General features: G+C 42.7%; 1 protein-coding gene across 5 annotated transcripts in view; it reads left to right on the top strand.

The window, feature by feature from the left end:
- Nucleotides 1–16,100, top strand: part of LOC147897075 (putative beta-1,3-galactosyltransferase 14) — a 47,644-nt gene extending 31,544 nt beyond the window's left edge. For 3 of the 5 annotated variants that reach the window (XM_087381556.1, XM_087381555.1, XM_087381554.1), the window contains 2 exons: nucleotides 12,716–12,858; nucleotides 14,942–16,100. In XM_087381556.1, the coding sequence (XP_087237682.1) occupies nucleotides 12,716–12,858; nucleotides 14,942–15,027 (229 nt within the window). In that variant the 3' untranslated portion in view covers nucleotides 15,028–16,100. The remainder of the gene's footprint in view (nucleotides 1–12,715; nucleotides 12,859–14,941) is intronic. The other 2 variants (XR_015541766.1, XM_087381558.1) reach the window with 2 other exon arrangements.
- Nucleotides 16,101–16,660: the final 560 nt, after the last annotated feature.

Raw genomic sequence — 16,660 nt, 5'->3', positions numbered from 1 at the left:
AGATAAGTGTATGATGAAACTATCTCAAAAGGTGACCCCTCAAATGTGAACTGCTCTTGACGCATGATGGCTCGAGATGTATTGAAGATCATGACCTTGGTTTTACCCAGGTTGACCTTCAAATCATGAGACTCACAAAAGGACTGTAGTGTGTCTAGGTGTTTCTGGAGCCCCTCTGCCGAGGAAGATGAGAGAGCCACGTCATCTGCGTAGAGCAATATCTGGATCAGTGTGTCCGCAAGAGAGCAACCTACACCCCCCCTTGTCTGCATCACTGTCTCAAGCTCGTCAATGTAGAGGCCAAATAAGGTAGGCGACAAAGGATCCTTGTTTGACCCCGATGGTGCTCATGATCTCGTCTGTTCATCCAGATCCTGCACGAACTTTGCATGAAACTTTCTCTCCTACAACCCTCCTTAATGGCACCATCTTCTTGGTGCTTTTCGGGCTTGTGGGACTTCCTCTCTGGCATTGGTCCATCATTTGTGAGCCTTTTTGCACTCTTCCAAGTCCTACAAAATCACCAACACTTTAACCCATTAAAGGTGAGGAAAATGCATGCATTCCTAGTTCTTGAACTAGTCTTGGGTGCCCCCACAATTCTCTTTTACCAATGCAAAGCGAAAGTAAAAACAATAAAACTTATTCTAGTTAACCAAAGTCAACTTTTTTGACCGTAGTCAATAAAGATCTCTCTTTATTTCTTGGGATAAATATGATTTCGTGACAGCTAGGTGAATAAAAAGAAGCTCTACATCTGGACAATGGAGGGAAGCCACACCATCATAAGAAGAAGGACTTCCTTGGCCTAAAAGTCCTCGATGCTATTTTGAGATCATAAAAGAAGACTCTAGAGGAAGGTATGATAAGACTAGTAGAGCAGAGGGAGACCACCCCAAACGGTTGGCAGCCAACGCTATGCATATACCTGCTCACCTGAGATACTGCATACTGAATATCGGGTTGTGTATTGCACAAATAAATGAGGCATCCAACAGTCGGGCTGTAAAGTGTGGCATCCACTGATTAACTTGCATCATACATAGTAAGCTTCAGCCCTGGCTTCATAGGAGTGGCTGTAGGCTTACAATCTTGCATGTTGAACCTATCCAAGAGCTTTTGCACATACTTGGATTGAGACATAACAATGCCACGCTTGTCTTGTATGAACTGGATCCCCAAATAGAAATTTAACATGCCCAAATCTGTCAGGTCTAATTCAGCTTTCAATTCAGCTTTGAAATTTGCAATTATTTCCTCATTTGACCCTGTGAGCAGCATGTCATCTACATAAAGAATGATGACCAAAATATCGCCCCCATCCTTCTTGATGTAGAGAGTGCTTTCTGTGGGACTATTGTGGAACCCCTTACTTGCCAGGAAGGCATCAATCTTGGCATACCATGCACGTGGGGCTTGTTTCAGCCCATATAAAGCTTTATTCAGCTTGCAAACGTGAAGTGCATTGCCCGGAAGTTCAAAGCCAGGAGGTTGTTTGACATAAACCTCTTCCTGCAAGTCCCCATTAAGGAAAGCTGTTTTATGTCCAACTGATGGACATTCTAAACAAAAGTTGCAGCCATGGCAATAACTGATCTGACGGTGGTCATCCGGGATGTAGGAGCAAAAGTCTCCTCATAATCTATGTCCTTTTAATGAGCATAGCCTTTGGCAACCAGCTGTGCCTTTTAGACCCATCTGGCTTCCTTTTAGCTTTGAAAACTCATTTGGTACCAATGGCATGTTTGCCTGGTGGTAAATCCACAACATCCTAAGTCTGATTTTTCTCAATGGACTACAATTCATTGTGCATGGCATTCATCCAACGCACATTATCCTTGGCTTCTTGAAAAGTTTCAGGTTCTTCTTCATCAAGAAGAGTACCTGTATAAGCTGATTTAATAGAAAGAGCCTCCCCCTGCATGTCTTGCTGCACTACGAGTCCTGCCAGGCATAGGTGCCTCAAGTTTGAGAGTCTGTAGCAACCAATTTGGAACTGTTTTTGCTGCCTGTATCTCTTGAATCTCTTGCCTGACAACATCATCCACTGCATGTGGAGGAACAAAATCAGCATGTGGCTGAATCTGGGCATGTGGAGGTTGCTGTAAATATTAATTTTCAGCATGAGCATCAGCTGGGGAACCAAAAGCTATAGGAAGCAACCCCTCAAAAACATCATCTGAAGAACCTGGAAAGTGAAGTCAGCATGTGTATGAGCTGAATTCTCTAAAAAAATGACATCTCTACTCACAAAAATTTTGCGTGTGGCAGGATTGTAGAGACAATAGCCTTTGCTTTGTGCACTATACCCAACAAAGATACACTTTAGTGCCTTATCTGACAACTTATGTTGAAACTCCGCAGGCATGTGGACATATGCAACACATCAAAAAACACGAAAGCGATCCACTGAAGGCTTCCTCCCTTGCCAAGCCTCATAGGGAGTGATTGTCTTCAAAGCCTTTGTGGGAGCCCGATTCAAAACATAATTGGCACACATGAGGCCTTCGAGCCAAAATGTGTGAGGCAATTTCTTGCTAGTGAGCATGCATCTATCCATCTCCATGAGAGTTCTATTTTTCTGCTCAGCTTTGCCATTTGCTGAGGGGTAAGCCTCACTGTAAGCTGATGTGTGATGCATTTTTCCTTCAAAAATGCCTCAAATTCATGAGACATATACTCCCCCCCTCTATCAGTGCGAAGTGTCTGCACCTTGAGTCCTGTCTCATTTTCAACCATGGCCACAAAGTGTTTGAAATGCATCAACACATCTGATTTTTTCTTCAAGCCATAGACCCAAGCATAATTTGTGTAGTCATCTATAAGTGTGACATAATATAGATAACCACCAAAAGCAGGTGTCGTCATGGGACCATATACATCACTGTGTATGAGCTGTAATTTGCGAGTAGCTCGTACTGCACCATCCTTTTTAAAGGGAAATCTATGCATCTTACAAAGGATGCATCCCTCATAGGCATGAGGAGGAGGTGACTCCAACGGAGGTAATGCATCAACCATAGCATGCTTCTGAAGTGTCATCAAGCTGCCATAGCTCATGTGTCCATATCTGGCATGCCATAACTCCGCATTGTGCATGGCAAGAGTGCCACTGCAAGTGCAAGATCGGATCTTTTCTCATAAATATCAAGTTGAAAAAGACCCCGATACAAAGTGCTAGACAACATCAAAGCATAATCATTCTCCTTGTCTCAGATTGCACACTTAGCATCATCAAAGATAACCTGAAATCCTCCTTGATTGAGAGAGGACACTTAAAGTAAATTCTTCTTTATACCAGGCACATAAAGAACATCAGTGATTCTGAAATCTGTGCCATCCGTGGAGGTAAGTATAATATCACCTACTCCACACACTAAATAAGAAGAATTGTTTGCACATGTCACCTTCTTTTTAGCGGGTGGTGCATGCAGAGATGCAAAAAGACTCTTCCGTGAAGTGATGTGCTTGGATGTACCACTATCAAAATACCATGTGTTCAGTGTCTCATTGACACTGGAAGTGCATGCATCCTTCGAAGGTTCATAGCTGCAAGTTAGGGAAGCATATGAGTCATCCTCAAGAGTGGCTGTAGTATATCGACCAACCGCTGGAAAATCTGAAATGCAAGACAAAAAGGCATAATCCTCTTCCACAAAGTTGGCTGTACCATCTCCTCCTTCATGTGCATTAGGAGCTGATGCATCTGAGACAGCCATACTCAAATCCTTTTTCTTCTCCTTTGCTATTCTTTTCTTGCATTCACCAATGTAGTGACCCGGCTTCTTGTAGTAGTGACAAATACCCTTTCTCTTTGGCTTCTCTGCATCACCTTTAGCCTTATGAGAGGGCTGTTCGGAATCAGCTTTATGCTGATGTGTGAGCTGATTTCCATGTTGCTTTTGTTGCCCTTTCCCTTAGGGCCTGAATTTTGAAAGCATGGCATGCTCGCCAGCCCGTGTGGCCACGTTCTTCCTTGTTTGCTCTTCCTGTCCTACCAACTCGTGAAAAGAAAGAGGTTTGCTACCCTCCCTCAATGACAAATTCAGCGAGGTATGAAAACCGAGATACGACTCTAGGAGAGAATTCAAAGTGGCGGTAATCATCTTTGAATCAAGAATGATCTCATCTATATTCATCAATTGTTCCCTCAAATCTTGAAGCTTGGTGAGGTGAGCATTCATGGAATCACCCTCATCCATATGTGTGTGAGATAGCTCTTTCTTTAGGAATGAGACTCGGGCATCATTTCTGGCTGCAAACATGCTCTCTAAAATATCCCAAGCTGCCTTCGAAGTCTTGCATGACCGAATGTGAGGAATGATAAACCTTTTGACAGAAAGGGAAATGATTGAAATAGCTTGTGCATCCCGTGAATCCCACCTTTTCTGTTCCGGTGTGGAAGCCACCAATGTAGCAACTGCTGCTTCTATCACTCGTCCTGCACCTTCACCTCTAGCCCTGCCTCCACCTTGAGTAGGAGTAACAGGTGTAGCCACAGGTGTCTCATCTCCATTGACATAATCCCATAGATGTGTGCCAACTAAGATGTTGCCCACCATAAAGCTCCACAAGGAGTAGTTGGTGCCATCCAACTTATTCTCCTATGTGAGGACACCAAAGACCTCATTGGGAGTGTTCTGAGCCATATCTGCTAGACAACTTAAAAAGTGCAGCAAACCAGACAAGTGAAATCCCTTCTTGGGATGTAAGATGCACAACCAAAGTTTGCTAAAAATCTGCCCAAAAAAACAATTTGCTGTCATAGCCTATCAAAGGCTTAAAATGCACTAGAATGTTCTGCAAAGCCAAAATCTGCAAAATTTGTCTGCAAAAATTGGTAAATGTCTGCAATGTGACTCAAACTGAGTCCAAAACTGCTTGCAAAACTCCCAAATTATCTGTCCACTGCCAAATTGCATCCAAAATGCAAAAGCTCTTGTGCAAGAAATTGCAACTGAAAGAGGGCAAATTGACCAAAAGCCCCAAATGCTGTCAAAATTGCACTTTGCCTGCAAAAGCCCCAAATTTTTGGACAAATCTGCAATTTGCTTGCAATGTTTGACTAAAAAATGCACAAAAGCACTCCCAAAAATGCAATGTGCCTGCAAAGGACTCAGAAGCCCAAATTTCTTTGCCAATAGAAACACTTGCAAATGAAGGCGCCTTCAAAATGATCCTGCAAAGAGACCCTACAAGGAAAACTTGCAAAATGTACGGACGCCAAAGAAGCGCACGGCGCCAAAGAAGGGTACGGACACCTGCAAAATGTACGAATACTCATATTGTGTACGGACTGTTGCATGGAACAGACAGTACGGGTGTACGGCACTTTGTACATGGATGTACGGCGTACGAACGGGATGCAACTGATAGGAGTTGCACAGGTCGTACAGTATGGGTGTAGGTACGGCTTCCACGTATGGTACGATTGGCGAATCAGGTACGGCTTCCACATGCAAGTCAGAGTTGTATGTCGATTGCTATGTACGGAGTTGGCATCGTACGGATGTACTTCGTAGTTAGCGTACAGATTGTACAGCAGTTGTGCGCAGTGTTATGCGGTCGACGGACTGTACGGGTGTCGAGCATACAAACTGTACGGACGAGAGGCGTGCAGGCTGTATGGCGAGCTGTAGGTAGTACATATTTGTTGTATGGACGAAGAAGAACAACGGGAGCATGAGCAGTAGACACGAACGACAAGATCTTGGGCTAGAGGCAGGAGCTTAGCAAGGCTCTGATACCAAAATGTTGAAATGGGAGCACAAGGAGATGCAAGGGAGTTAGAGAACAAAACATAGAATGCAATAGATAAGATAAAAGAAGTACAAGTGTGGAGATGGTTTTGTCTAAGTGACAAAACTACACTAACCCACTAACTGTGGTTAGGGGAAAAAACCTCTAATGAGGGAAAAATGCCCCTAACTCACTCATGGATTACATTGGTCACTGCCTAGAATATACCAATAATTCTAACAAAGATCTGCCAAGTTGTCCTTGGTGGGAACATAGAGACAATTGGATGTCTCCACCAGACAGTCACTGTCGAACATAGTGATAGTGGACTTCAATATGCTTTGTGCGTGCATGAAACATTGGGTTTCTAGCAACCGCCAAAGCACTCCAGCTGTTGGTGTGGATCGTAGTAGAGTCGGGCTGAATGATATCAAGATTTGCAAGTAACTTGCGAAGCCAAACACACTCTACTGTAGCTCTGAAAGCTGCTCTGTACCCAGCCTCACAACTGGATGTGGCAATTATAGGCTGCTTCTTGCTGAACCAAGAGATGCATGAAGCTTCAAGCATAAAATAGTTGCCGTTGTGTGACACCCTAGTGTTGTAACATCTTGCCCAGTCGTTGTCCGTGAATGCATGTAAAACAAGTGGGGCCTCTGAACCATAGAGTAAACCCAAATGCTGCGTGGCCTTCAAGTATCGAAAGACCCGCTTCACTACTTGCCAACACTACGTACTAGGTTTGTGCATGTACCTGCTGAGCTGGGAAATGGCATCTTGAAAATCAAGCCGGGTATGACAAAGGTATACGAGGCAACCAACAGCCTGTTGATAAAGGGATGCATCACTTCCATCCTCGGAGGAGAAACGAAAGATAGGCTCCAATGGAGTAGAAACTGGCTTGCAATCCTCGAACTGGAAGTGATCAAGGAGCTGTCCAATAACTTGGACCGACTCATTATTATACCCCCCTTAACATATGCAAATTGTATGCCCAAATAATAGTGCAGTCGGCCCATATCTGTCATGGTAAAAGACTGCTGTAAATCAGCCTTGAAATCTGCAATTTGTTCCATATCTGGCCTAGTGATAAGCATGTCATCCGCATATAAAATCAGAATGAAAAATTATGATGCACTCTTTCGGACATATAGAATGGCCTCAGTTGGGCTATTCTGAAAGCCACGGGCTGTCAAAAATGCATGTATCTTTGCATACCATGCCCGGGGTGCCTGCTTCAAGCCATAGAGGGCTTTTCTGAGCCGGCAAACCATATCTCCAGAACCTAATTGTTCAAAACCAGGTGGTTGAGTGACATAGCCCTCTTCTTGAAGATCACCATGAAGGAAGGCAGTCTTGATGTCTAGCTAATGAACCTCCCAATGCCGATGAGATGCCATGGCAATAACACACTTGATAGTAGTAATGCGTGAGGTGGGAACAAAGGTCTCCTCAAAGTCAATGCCGTGCTATTGTGCATATCCCTTTGCAATCAAGCAGGCTTTGAGGAGGTCAACATTGTCATCAGCTTGCCTTTCCACCTTGTAGACCCACTTTGTGCCAATGGCACGCTTGCCTGCTGGCAAGTCACAAAACTCCCAGGTGTTGTTTGCATGAATGGATTCAAGCTCAGCCTTCATGGCATCCATCCATTCCTTGCTATCAAAGGCATCCTTGTGACATAAAGGTTCCTCATTGCAAGCAGTAGCAACCAAAGCTACAGTCAAATAGTTGCCATACGTCTGTTTATGTGCACCTCTAGTGCGGGCTGGCAAAGGCTCAGCTTGTTTGCTGTCCTTGAGTGTGTCCAAAAGCCATCTTGGACTTATTTTTGCTAGCACTCTCTTGTGCAACTGCTTGCTCAATAGCATGATCATCAACTTAAGTCATATTAGGCTGAGCAGGAACTATTGGAGGAGGATGTGCACTGGTTGAAGTGTATGGCACAACACACTGCATTGGCTGCTCTGGATCTGTGGGCGATTGAAAAAGAGGCAACAATGTATCAAAGACATTTGAGGAATCAACAATAGGCTGTTTTTTGCATTCCAGCCAAGGTAAAGGCACATTTTCAGCAAATACAACATCCCTACTGACAATGACCTTGCCCGTGCTGGGCTGATACAACTGGTATCCCTTGCTCTTTGTGGTATAACCAATGAATATGCATTACAGCTTTGTCTTCTAGCTTGTGCCTCAGCTGAGATGGCACATGAGCATAAGCCAATGACCCGAACACCCGCATATGAGAAATTTCAGGTTTGCGACCATGCCATGCCTCGTAAGGTGTGTGATAGTCTTCAATGCCTTTGTGGGTGCCCGATTGAGCACAGTCAGAGCACATGACATCATTCAACCAAAACTTATTTGGCAAAGACTTCCCTTTGAGCATGCACCTGCCCATTTCCATCTCTAACTGATTTTTCCTCTTTGCTAGCTCGTTCCGCTGCGGAGTATAAGGCACTGTACATTGATGAATAATACCCCGAGTTGCCAAAAGATCAGAGAATTCAGGGGACATGTACTCTCCCCCCTGGTCAGTGCATAGAGTAAGGAGGTTGTTCCCTGATTCATTTTCAGCCATGGCAAGCCAATGTATGAAGCATGGGAACACATCAGATTTGGCCTTCATGCCATATATCGAAACAAATTTGGTAGAAAAGTAAAGGTAGCCCCCAAGAGATGTTGTCTGCATCGGCCTGCACACATCACTATGAACAAGGTGAAGCTTCCTGGATGCACCAACTGTCCCATCCTTTGGAAATGAGAAACAGTGCATTTTGCCCAACAAGCATCCCTCACAAACATGTTTAACCGGTGCATGCATGGGTGGGAGAGCAACCACCATGTTTTGTGAATGCATTTTAACCAAGCTTCTGTAGTTGAGGTGACCCAACCTCGCATGCCATAAGTGGGAATTTGAAATTACAGATTCAGCCACCAAATTGGCCTCTATAGCAAGCTGTTTGTCATAAACATCAAGATGATATAGCCCAGAAGAAAGTGACCCACTATGATGTCATCGTACTGGTTGTCATACATGGCGCATTGATAACCATAAAAGGAAACCTGAAAGCCATGCAAGGATATGGCTGCAATGGAGATGCGGTTCTTCTTGATACCTGGGACAAACAAAACATCCATGAGCGTGATCGTATCACCTAAAACTGAAGTGACCTCGACCTGTGGCCAATCCCTTTCATGGGATATGATGCATTGTTGGCACATGTCACTGTGCCACCATGTGGAGCAAGCAGCCCCCAATGTATGAAAGAGTGATATGCAAGAATGGATGTGCTTGGAAGCACCACCGTCGAAGCACCAATCTGACTTAGAATCTAAGACAGACAAGGCTGTAGCATGCTTCTCTGGATGGTATTGTCATGTCACCGTGAAAGCCCACTCATGGTGAGCAATGTTTGCTGCCTCATGACCATAATTTGGGGCAGCAGCAGTAGTAGTGACAGCAAGTCCCTTTTGCTGCTTTTTCTTTTTAGAAGCGATGTGCTTGCGACATTCAGAAATGTCATGTCCTAGCTTCCGACAATAATTACAACGTTTGCTGTTTTTCTTCTTTGTATCGGACGGGGCAGAATTAGATGAGTGTCCAGCAGTAGGTGAATCTCCAGAAGGCTTGGGTTTGCTGTAATTTTACCCGTTCTTTCCCTTATTTTTGTGATTAGTGACAAAAGCATGGTTTGCAATTTGAGACGCATCACGATTTGTGCGACTCTGCTCCTCCTGCAGGAGAAGGGAAACAAGCTGGTCAAAAGAAGAAGTGTTGGGATTGCCCATGGCAACCAACCTCAATGTAGTAGCAAACCCCTGGTAGGATTGAGGAAGTCCATTGAGTGTCGTGGACACTACCTGAGCATCTGAAATAATTTCATCCACATTAATGAGCTGCTCTTGAAAATCCCTGATTTTTGTGATGTATGCATCCATGCTGTCCCCCTCTTCCATTTTGACATTCTCCAATCGCTTGCGTAGGAAAGCAACACGTGCCTCATTGCGAAACTTGGTAAAGGTGAGCCAAGATGTCCCACGCGGCCTTTGATGTTTTGCAAGACCGAATGTGAGGAATGATGTCTCTTGACTGAAAAAGCAATGATAGAATGTGCTTGGGCATCTCTACCATCCCATCTGGCCTATTCGGGTGTAGGAGGGGTGGGTGGAGTAGTAGTAGATCCAGAGGTGGCTGTAGCAGTTGCACCAGCTGTAGCAGTAGCAGAAGTGGATGCCACAGAGGAAGGTCGAAGATCTGATCCTGAGACAATATCCCAAATTTTTTTGGCAACCAGCAAATGTTTCACCATGTATGACCACATGGGATGATTGGGTCCATTGAGCTTGTCCTCAGCTGAGAACATACCCATCTAATCGTTGCTTCCCATGGCAAAAATAAATCCATGAAGGAAAAATGTGCGCCCCCAAGAGTAGCCTCAAGGCTTTCATTGCAAAATGAGTTGGCTGTCCAAAAATGACAGCAAATGCCAGGCCGTGACCAACCAAAAAGTGATTGCTCAAACAATGAGCTAAATGTGAGCTAAATGCACGTGCTGTCCCCCAAAATATGACCTTCAAAACAATATCTGTCCGGTTAGAGGACCCCCTTGCCAAAGATAGCTGTCCTGCAAAAATATCAGCCCAAAACAAGGGACAATTGTTTGCAAGTGTATCCAATGATCAATTGAGCTGTAAATGTCCCAAATGGAGGCTGCGTGCCTCAAATCCGATAAGACAACAAGCCCAAATCAAGGGGCAAATGCATAATATATTCAAATTGAGGTGAATATAGCAAATGTCATTGCAATGGCCATCAAATCTAGCAAAAGGCCCAAAATCTGAGAGTGCAAATATGCCAAAAGAAGGGCAAATTGGGAAATGTGCCAAATTGTGCTGCAAGTTGCAAATGTGACTCAATGTGCTACAATTCCAAACCAATGTCAATGTCTACCAAATGCCCAAAATTGGCTCTACCAAGCCAATGTCATTGCAAATTTTAACAAAAGTAACAAAACCCCCAATTTTTTTGGAAGGGAAAAATTGTCAAATTTGGGACAAATGACCAAAAGCCCCCAAATTTTGCTGAAATAAAGAAAATGTGACAAAATAACTTGCAAATCTAAAAATATCCCGCAATCTGTTAGCAATAGATCCAGAATCCCCAGTGTCGGAGTGGAAATGAAGTCAAAATAAGGCAAATACTACAAAAGCCCGAAAATGTGACCAAAAGGAGCAAATGTCACTACAAAATCAGGCAGATCTGAGTCAAGAGGGAGAGAATCCCAGCCAAATGATGCTAGAGCAGGTTGGAGCACCTGGAGGAAGGCTCGAATGACTGACAAGAGTCCAGATTTGAGGGAAAAACCTCAAAAAACAGGTAAAAAATGCTTGAAATCAACTTCTGACAAGCCATACGGATTCCTAGCAGCATCATGCACCTGTCCATACAGATCCGGAAGGCCGTACGGTCATCCATACAACTGTACTGACAAATGTTTTTCGGCTGAAATGGTGCGGGACAGGGTCGTTTGTATGCGGGCAGCTCAGAAATTTTAAAAAACGTTGAAATCGAACCTCAAAAAGTAAAAAAACAGTCATTGGATTGTTTTTCTGCTCAAGAAACAGGTTTCCAGTGATGAGATGAGGCACCGGACTGAGCTGCAGCAAAATGGTAGGTAGGAGCAAGAGAACTTGCTCTGATACCGCTGTTGGGTGCAAGAAGCAATGGAATGGGAGTGGAGTGCGGGAAGATGGTTGACGTCAACTCATAGAGTTGACCTGACCTACAAGGCTCATACCAGGGCTAAGTGCTAACATGAGATAGGCTATCTAGCAAAGCATATGATTCATGAAGAACCTAAAGGTAGAGAAGACAGATAAATCAATTCCCAAGTATCAAACATATTCTGAAGAAATATATCAAGAAGTTTGATGAGAGGGTGGAAAGCTAAGAACAAAGGAAAAAGCAGATGCTGCGAGTTGCTTGGAAGAAAAAATTCCAATTGTTTTTGTTGCTCTTCCAAAGAGGAAATGCCATTTGAACTAGACAAAGATAACAAAGATGATTGTCATGGATTCTTCATTCATACACCTTAGTTTCTTTTCATTGAAAGGCTACTACTGGCAAACTGATGGCATGATTTTGGTAGTGTAGATGCTTGAAGGCATGCGACTTTTAGTTGACCTCGCTAGATTCTAGGATTTAGCCTTTGAAAATTAGGTGGTGATTGATCATTGATAAAGCCATAGAGAGAGTTATTGGGTACTCGCTTGTGATGTATAGATGCAAGGATTACTTTGATAACACTTGTAATGCACCTGTGACCTGCATAACACTTGTAACGGAAGTGGGTGCACGAAACAAAGAAGAGTGTCTTAACTACTTACGGGCAAGCAGCTTTAATCACGGGTAAGCCTAGAAAAGGGTCATGGAGCAAGGAATCCTGAGTGGAAGAGTAGAGTGAGATCTTCTGTTACACAAGGAAATCAGAACCCTGATTTCATAGTGGCTGAGAGAGAATGGATTAAAACTAACAACTTGAAAATGAAATTATCCTTAACAAGTGATCTTTAAAAAATTTCAATCTTGATTTAGTGAATGAAAGCATGTGCCGCTTGCAAATATGGGCATGAATTTCTCACAGCGATTAAAACCAACAACTTGAAAATGAGTTTATCTTTAACAAGTGATCTTAAAATTTTTTAATCTTGATTTAGTGAATGAAAGCATGTGCCATTTTCAAAAATGGGCATGAATTTCTTACAGCGGAGTCCTTGAACTTATAGCTATGCCTTCACAACCACATTTTATTAAAAAGAAGACATTGATTCACCATTATGCTGTAGCCTGTGCATATAGTGGGCAGAAGTATGCTTTAAATTGGTTTTTAATTAGTTACCTTTTGTATCTTGATTGCATAGGAATTAAATTGAACCTAACATAATCTTTATGGATGTTGAATTATTGCAGCTTTCGTTTCTTCACCAACGAGGATGTCACTGTTGGGGCATGGATGCTTGCCATGAATGTGCAGCATGAAGACAATAGAGACCTTTGTGATCCTCAATGTACAGCCACATCAATAGCAGTCTGGGATATCCCAAAATGCTCTGGTAAAGATCTTTTCTTGTTCTTGTTACATTGATCATCTTTGATGTCTTTATAAATATGCTCTGTGAGGAAACATGCTTGCATGTAGTGGCAACATACCTAAACTAAGGCGAGGACTCCTTGGAGGACTTTACGGCTACCTTGGCCACTAGTATTTTCATTGGTCTACTAGAACCCGTTGACAAGTGCTCATGTAGGCAAGGGCAAAATTCTGTGAAAGATTTTGAATTCTCATACTCAAGACTGAGAATGTCTAAACCGTAGTGGGTGCTCCATATAGAGAATTTTCATTCACATCATAAGGTTTAGTGCACTAGTTGTAGTGATTCTGTGAGGGCGATTTTTAAGACAGCCAGGTGAAAGTCCTAGAAAATTTTATTACCTTGGGGTTTGCCTTTAATGGCACAAATGGGAGGAGAAAAGAGAGATTAGCGCCAATATTATGCCTTTGAAGACATGTGTAGATTAGGAGACATGTTGTTGGAGACAGGGTAAATACATGCTTGATATATTTGTTACACCTATTCTGTTATATGGGATTTACAACCTTGAATGAGGTGGAAAATATGCAAAAATGGTTTGAGAAGTTTCTTGGAGGTAAGAGAAGCCTCACCTTATTTGATTCTCTTTTGAGAGTGCCATGGGAATTTCTTGGACGGGAAGACTTGTTAGAGCATACTATGTAAATAAATTTTTTGCAACCAAGTTGGACCAAACAGATGAAACTCCGTGTTTTGATGATGAGAGGTAGACTTAGAGATACCCTCTTTGGATGGTGATGTTAAAGAGGCTTGTCTGCATGACAATTTTTTGGAGTTTGGAAGAGGAACGTGCATCAGACAACACAAGGGCACATTTCTTCACGGAACAAAGATTTCAAATCCACATTTTCTCAAACCCTAGACAGACACAGAGCATGGCGGCGTCAATTTGAGGGGTGATATGAGACAAAGTGATGGCATGTGGAAGGTTGGGAATGGAATCTTGTGTCTGACGTGCAATCAGGCATGAAAATGGAATCTTATGTTTGACGTGCAATCATGCAACACACTCTTTTGGGGTGCCTATGGTATTTCCCTCGCACAAGATAAATGCCTAAAACAATCATACAACATTCTTGAGAGAGGAAGTAATAGGTCAGTCTAGAATGTGGCAGTTTGGGCACTCAAATCATCCATGTCATGGAACCGTGGAACAAGTTGAGCTTTTTCATGACATTGCTCACAACCACTAGGGTTGCTTTCTCACAAAGCACACTACATTTGTTTTTGGTATCACAAGTCATATACGGTCAGATGGTCTTGATTGCAGGTCATGTATATGGACCATTTGCCGCCGTATGAGTACTCACTAGACACCCCTTTCTTGCATCTGATATAGCAGGAGACTCATCAGATCACTTATGGCAACAGTGGAAAGTACAGATGACAAGCACAGCCATAGATTTACTAGAATGGCCACATCTTGTATGCTGAGCATGAGAAACCTATTGTTGATGTGTGTTTTTGTGAAGAAGGACAAGGAAGCAACATCATAGTTCTTCAGTTGGTAGAACCTCACGTGGCCTGTTCAAGCTCTGGAAATTGACCCCTTAGCCCCTAAAGTATTGCAACCAAGTCATTGTTTGCTACCTTTGCACAACAGTCTCCAGTATTCAGGACTTCAAAGGAAAAGGCTTATCGTGGTGGTGATTCTTTGACGTAGTCTGCAGGGGGTTCCTGTGTAGCAGTTGTATTCTATATTCCTTCAGAGATCTTTAAGGCGCTTTGTTATAGTCATGCCTGGCACATCAGATTGTCTAGATTGAGCTGCCTTGAAGCATCTTAAGTACCACGTCTACCTTAAGGAAATTTCATTGCAATTGCCTGTGACAATTATGTATGACGAGGTCTCTTGCCTTATGCTTGCCGTCCATCTCAGGTGCTTTGTTTGATGCTGTTTTCTTTGGAAATATTGACCTGCCACAAATAATTAGAAAGCAGGCACAAGGTTTCTAAGGTTTTGGTTTTTCTGAAATCTATATGTATTTTCATACACATTTTGTTTCTTAGAATCACAGTGCTAGAGGTGTATCATTTTTTGCAGGCCTATGCAATGCAGCTGAAAAATTAAAGGAGCTGCATAAAATTGACAAGTGTTCAAAAAGCCCAACCTTACCAGCTGAAGAATGATGTCTTTCGCTATTTGGTTAGGAGTGAGGTTGCACAGGAGGGTGCCATTGCCGGTCTGACTTTTTCTTGATCTTGTGACGTTCTTTGCCCAAAGAATTCGTGGATAAGCATGTTTACCTTTACGTGGCGTGACTGCAGTCAAGTCTCCATGCTATTCATGCAGACGTTTGTTGTCACCAGTTATGACTAGTCAGTTGTCTTGGGTTGTGATTAAGCTATGTTCCTCACTTCTTTGCTGTAGCCTTGGGAAAATGGAGGCTAAGATGTAGAAAAAAATTTCTTTGATCTGTGATTGCCAAGGCATTGGCCTTGTCATTTTTAAGGCAGTTCTTTGGTTCTGAGATTAAGGTGCAAACTCAAAAGAGGCAAACATGATATATTCCTTTTTAAGGGAAATTTTGTTGAGTAAGGTCGTTGAAGGGCACTGAAAATTGCAGAGTATGTGGCATGATCATCAATGGCAAGGTATGTTGGACCATTATTTGTAGCTAAGAGATTCCCTTGCTAAGATGATCTGTTCTTTAAAGGCTACGTATTATGAATAAGCAAATAAAGATGGCCCAGGTGTGGTCTGAAGATCATTTTAGAAGATCAGTGAATTTGAAGACGAAGTAAAAAGTGCGGGTTCGTTCATATCATGAATGATGTACTCAATGCTCCAGCCATTCTTGCTTGAAGTTTTTCCTTCGTTTCAGGAATAAGCGGGAAGGAAATGAATGTGGTGGCTTTAGGAGACACGCTGCAAGGTTTATCAGCAGCCTTTTCCCATGTGTAACTCACAGTACCAGAAGAAAATTGGGATATCAAGATCTTAACTCGTTACCGTATCTTAAGTATCTGTCTTGGAATATTAAGATTTGGAGGATATAGGTTCAATATGATACTAGCAAGAGTGACATTGTTTGAGGCTAAATTTAATTTAAAACTTGGAAAAGCTCTATCTTGTATAACTGTTATGACGAGTGCAATTTGCGTGCGGGAGAGGAATATGTAACTTCGTACAATTTAGAGTAGAATCCATGTTGTAAAAGAACATTGTCAATGCGCATCTCATGCTTGGAAAAAACGTGTAACTATCTTACCAGGCGATTATTGCTTTTCCATTACAAAGAAACAAGAATGTCTTATTTTGCCCCTTGATGATCTCATTACAAAGTCACTTTGGTATTGCCATGGGATAAAACTTTCTTTTTGAAGTTTTTGAGGGGTAAAAACCTCTCTTAGGAAGATAACATTTAGTTATTTCAGAATTTTACCTGACCAAGGCATCATGGGCAAATTAATGCCAAGGGTCATGGTTATACTCCAATTGGTTCCCCACCCCTTTTCCCTTTAAATGCCGTTTTAGAAACATTTCCAGACATAAACGATGATTTTGTCAAGAAACATGCCCGTGGACAAAAACGGCATTTGAATAATTTTTCCATTCGTCGTGAAACATTTCCCTAGGGAGAAACATGTCATTTTCCCTTGGTTTGCACTCTAATAGCTGTGAATTGTCTCCGCATCTCTATTTCGCAAACTTCCACTCCTTCCACTCCTTCATCGTTAACTCCTTGCACTCCAGGCTCTTCAGCCTTCGTTCAACCCATCCTCTTCTTCCACTCCTTTAGCCCTCCTTCAGCTTCCAGTC

Source organism: Dipteris shenzhenensis, chromosome 11, assembly GCF_047967505.1.
Source record: "Dipteris shenzhenensis isolate YYH24624 ecotype China chromosome 11, Dip_SZ_1.0, whole genome shotgun sequence".
Taxonomy (NCBI): Eukaryota; Viridiplantae; Streptophyta; class Polypodiopsida; order Gleicheniales; family Dipteridaceae; genus Dipteris; species Dipteris shenzhenensis.
This window is presented reverse-complemented; position numbering and strand designations above follow the sequence as displayed.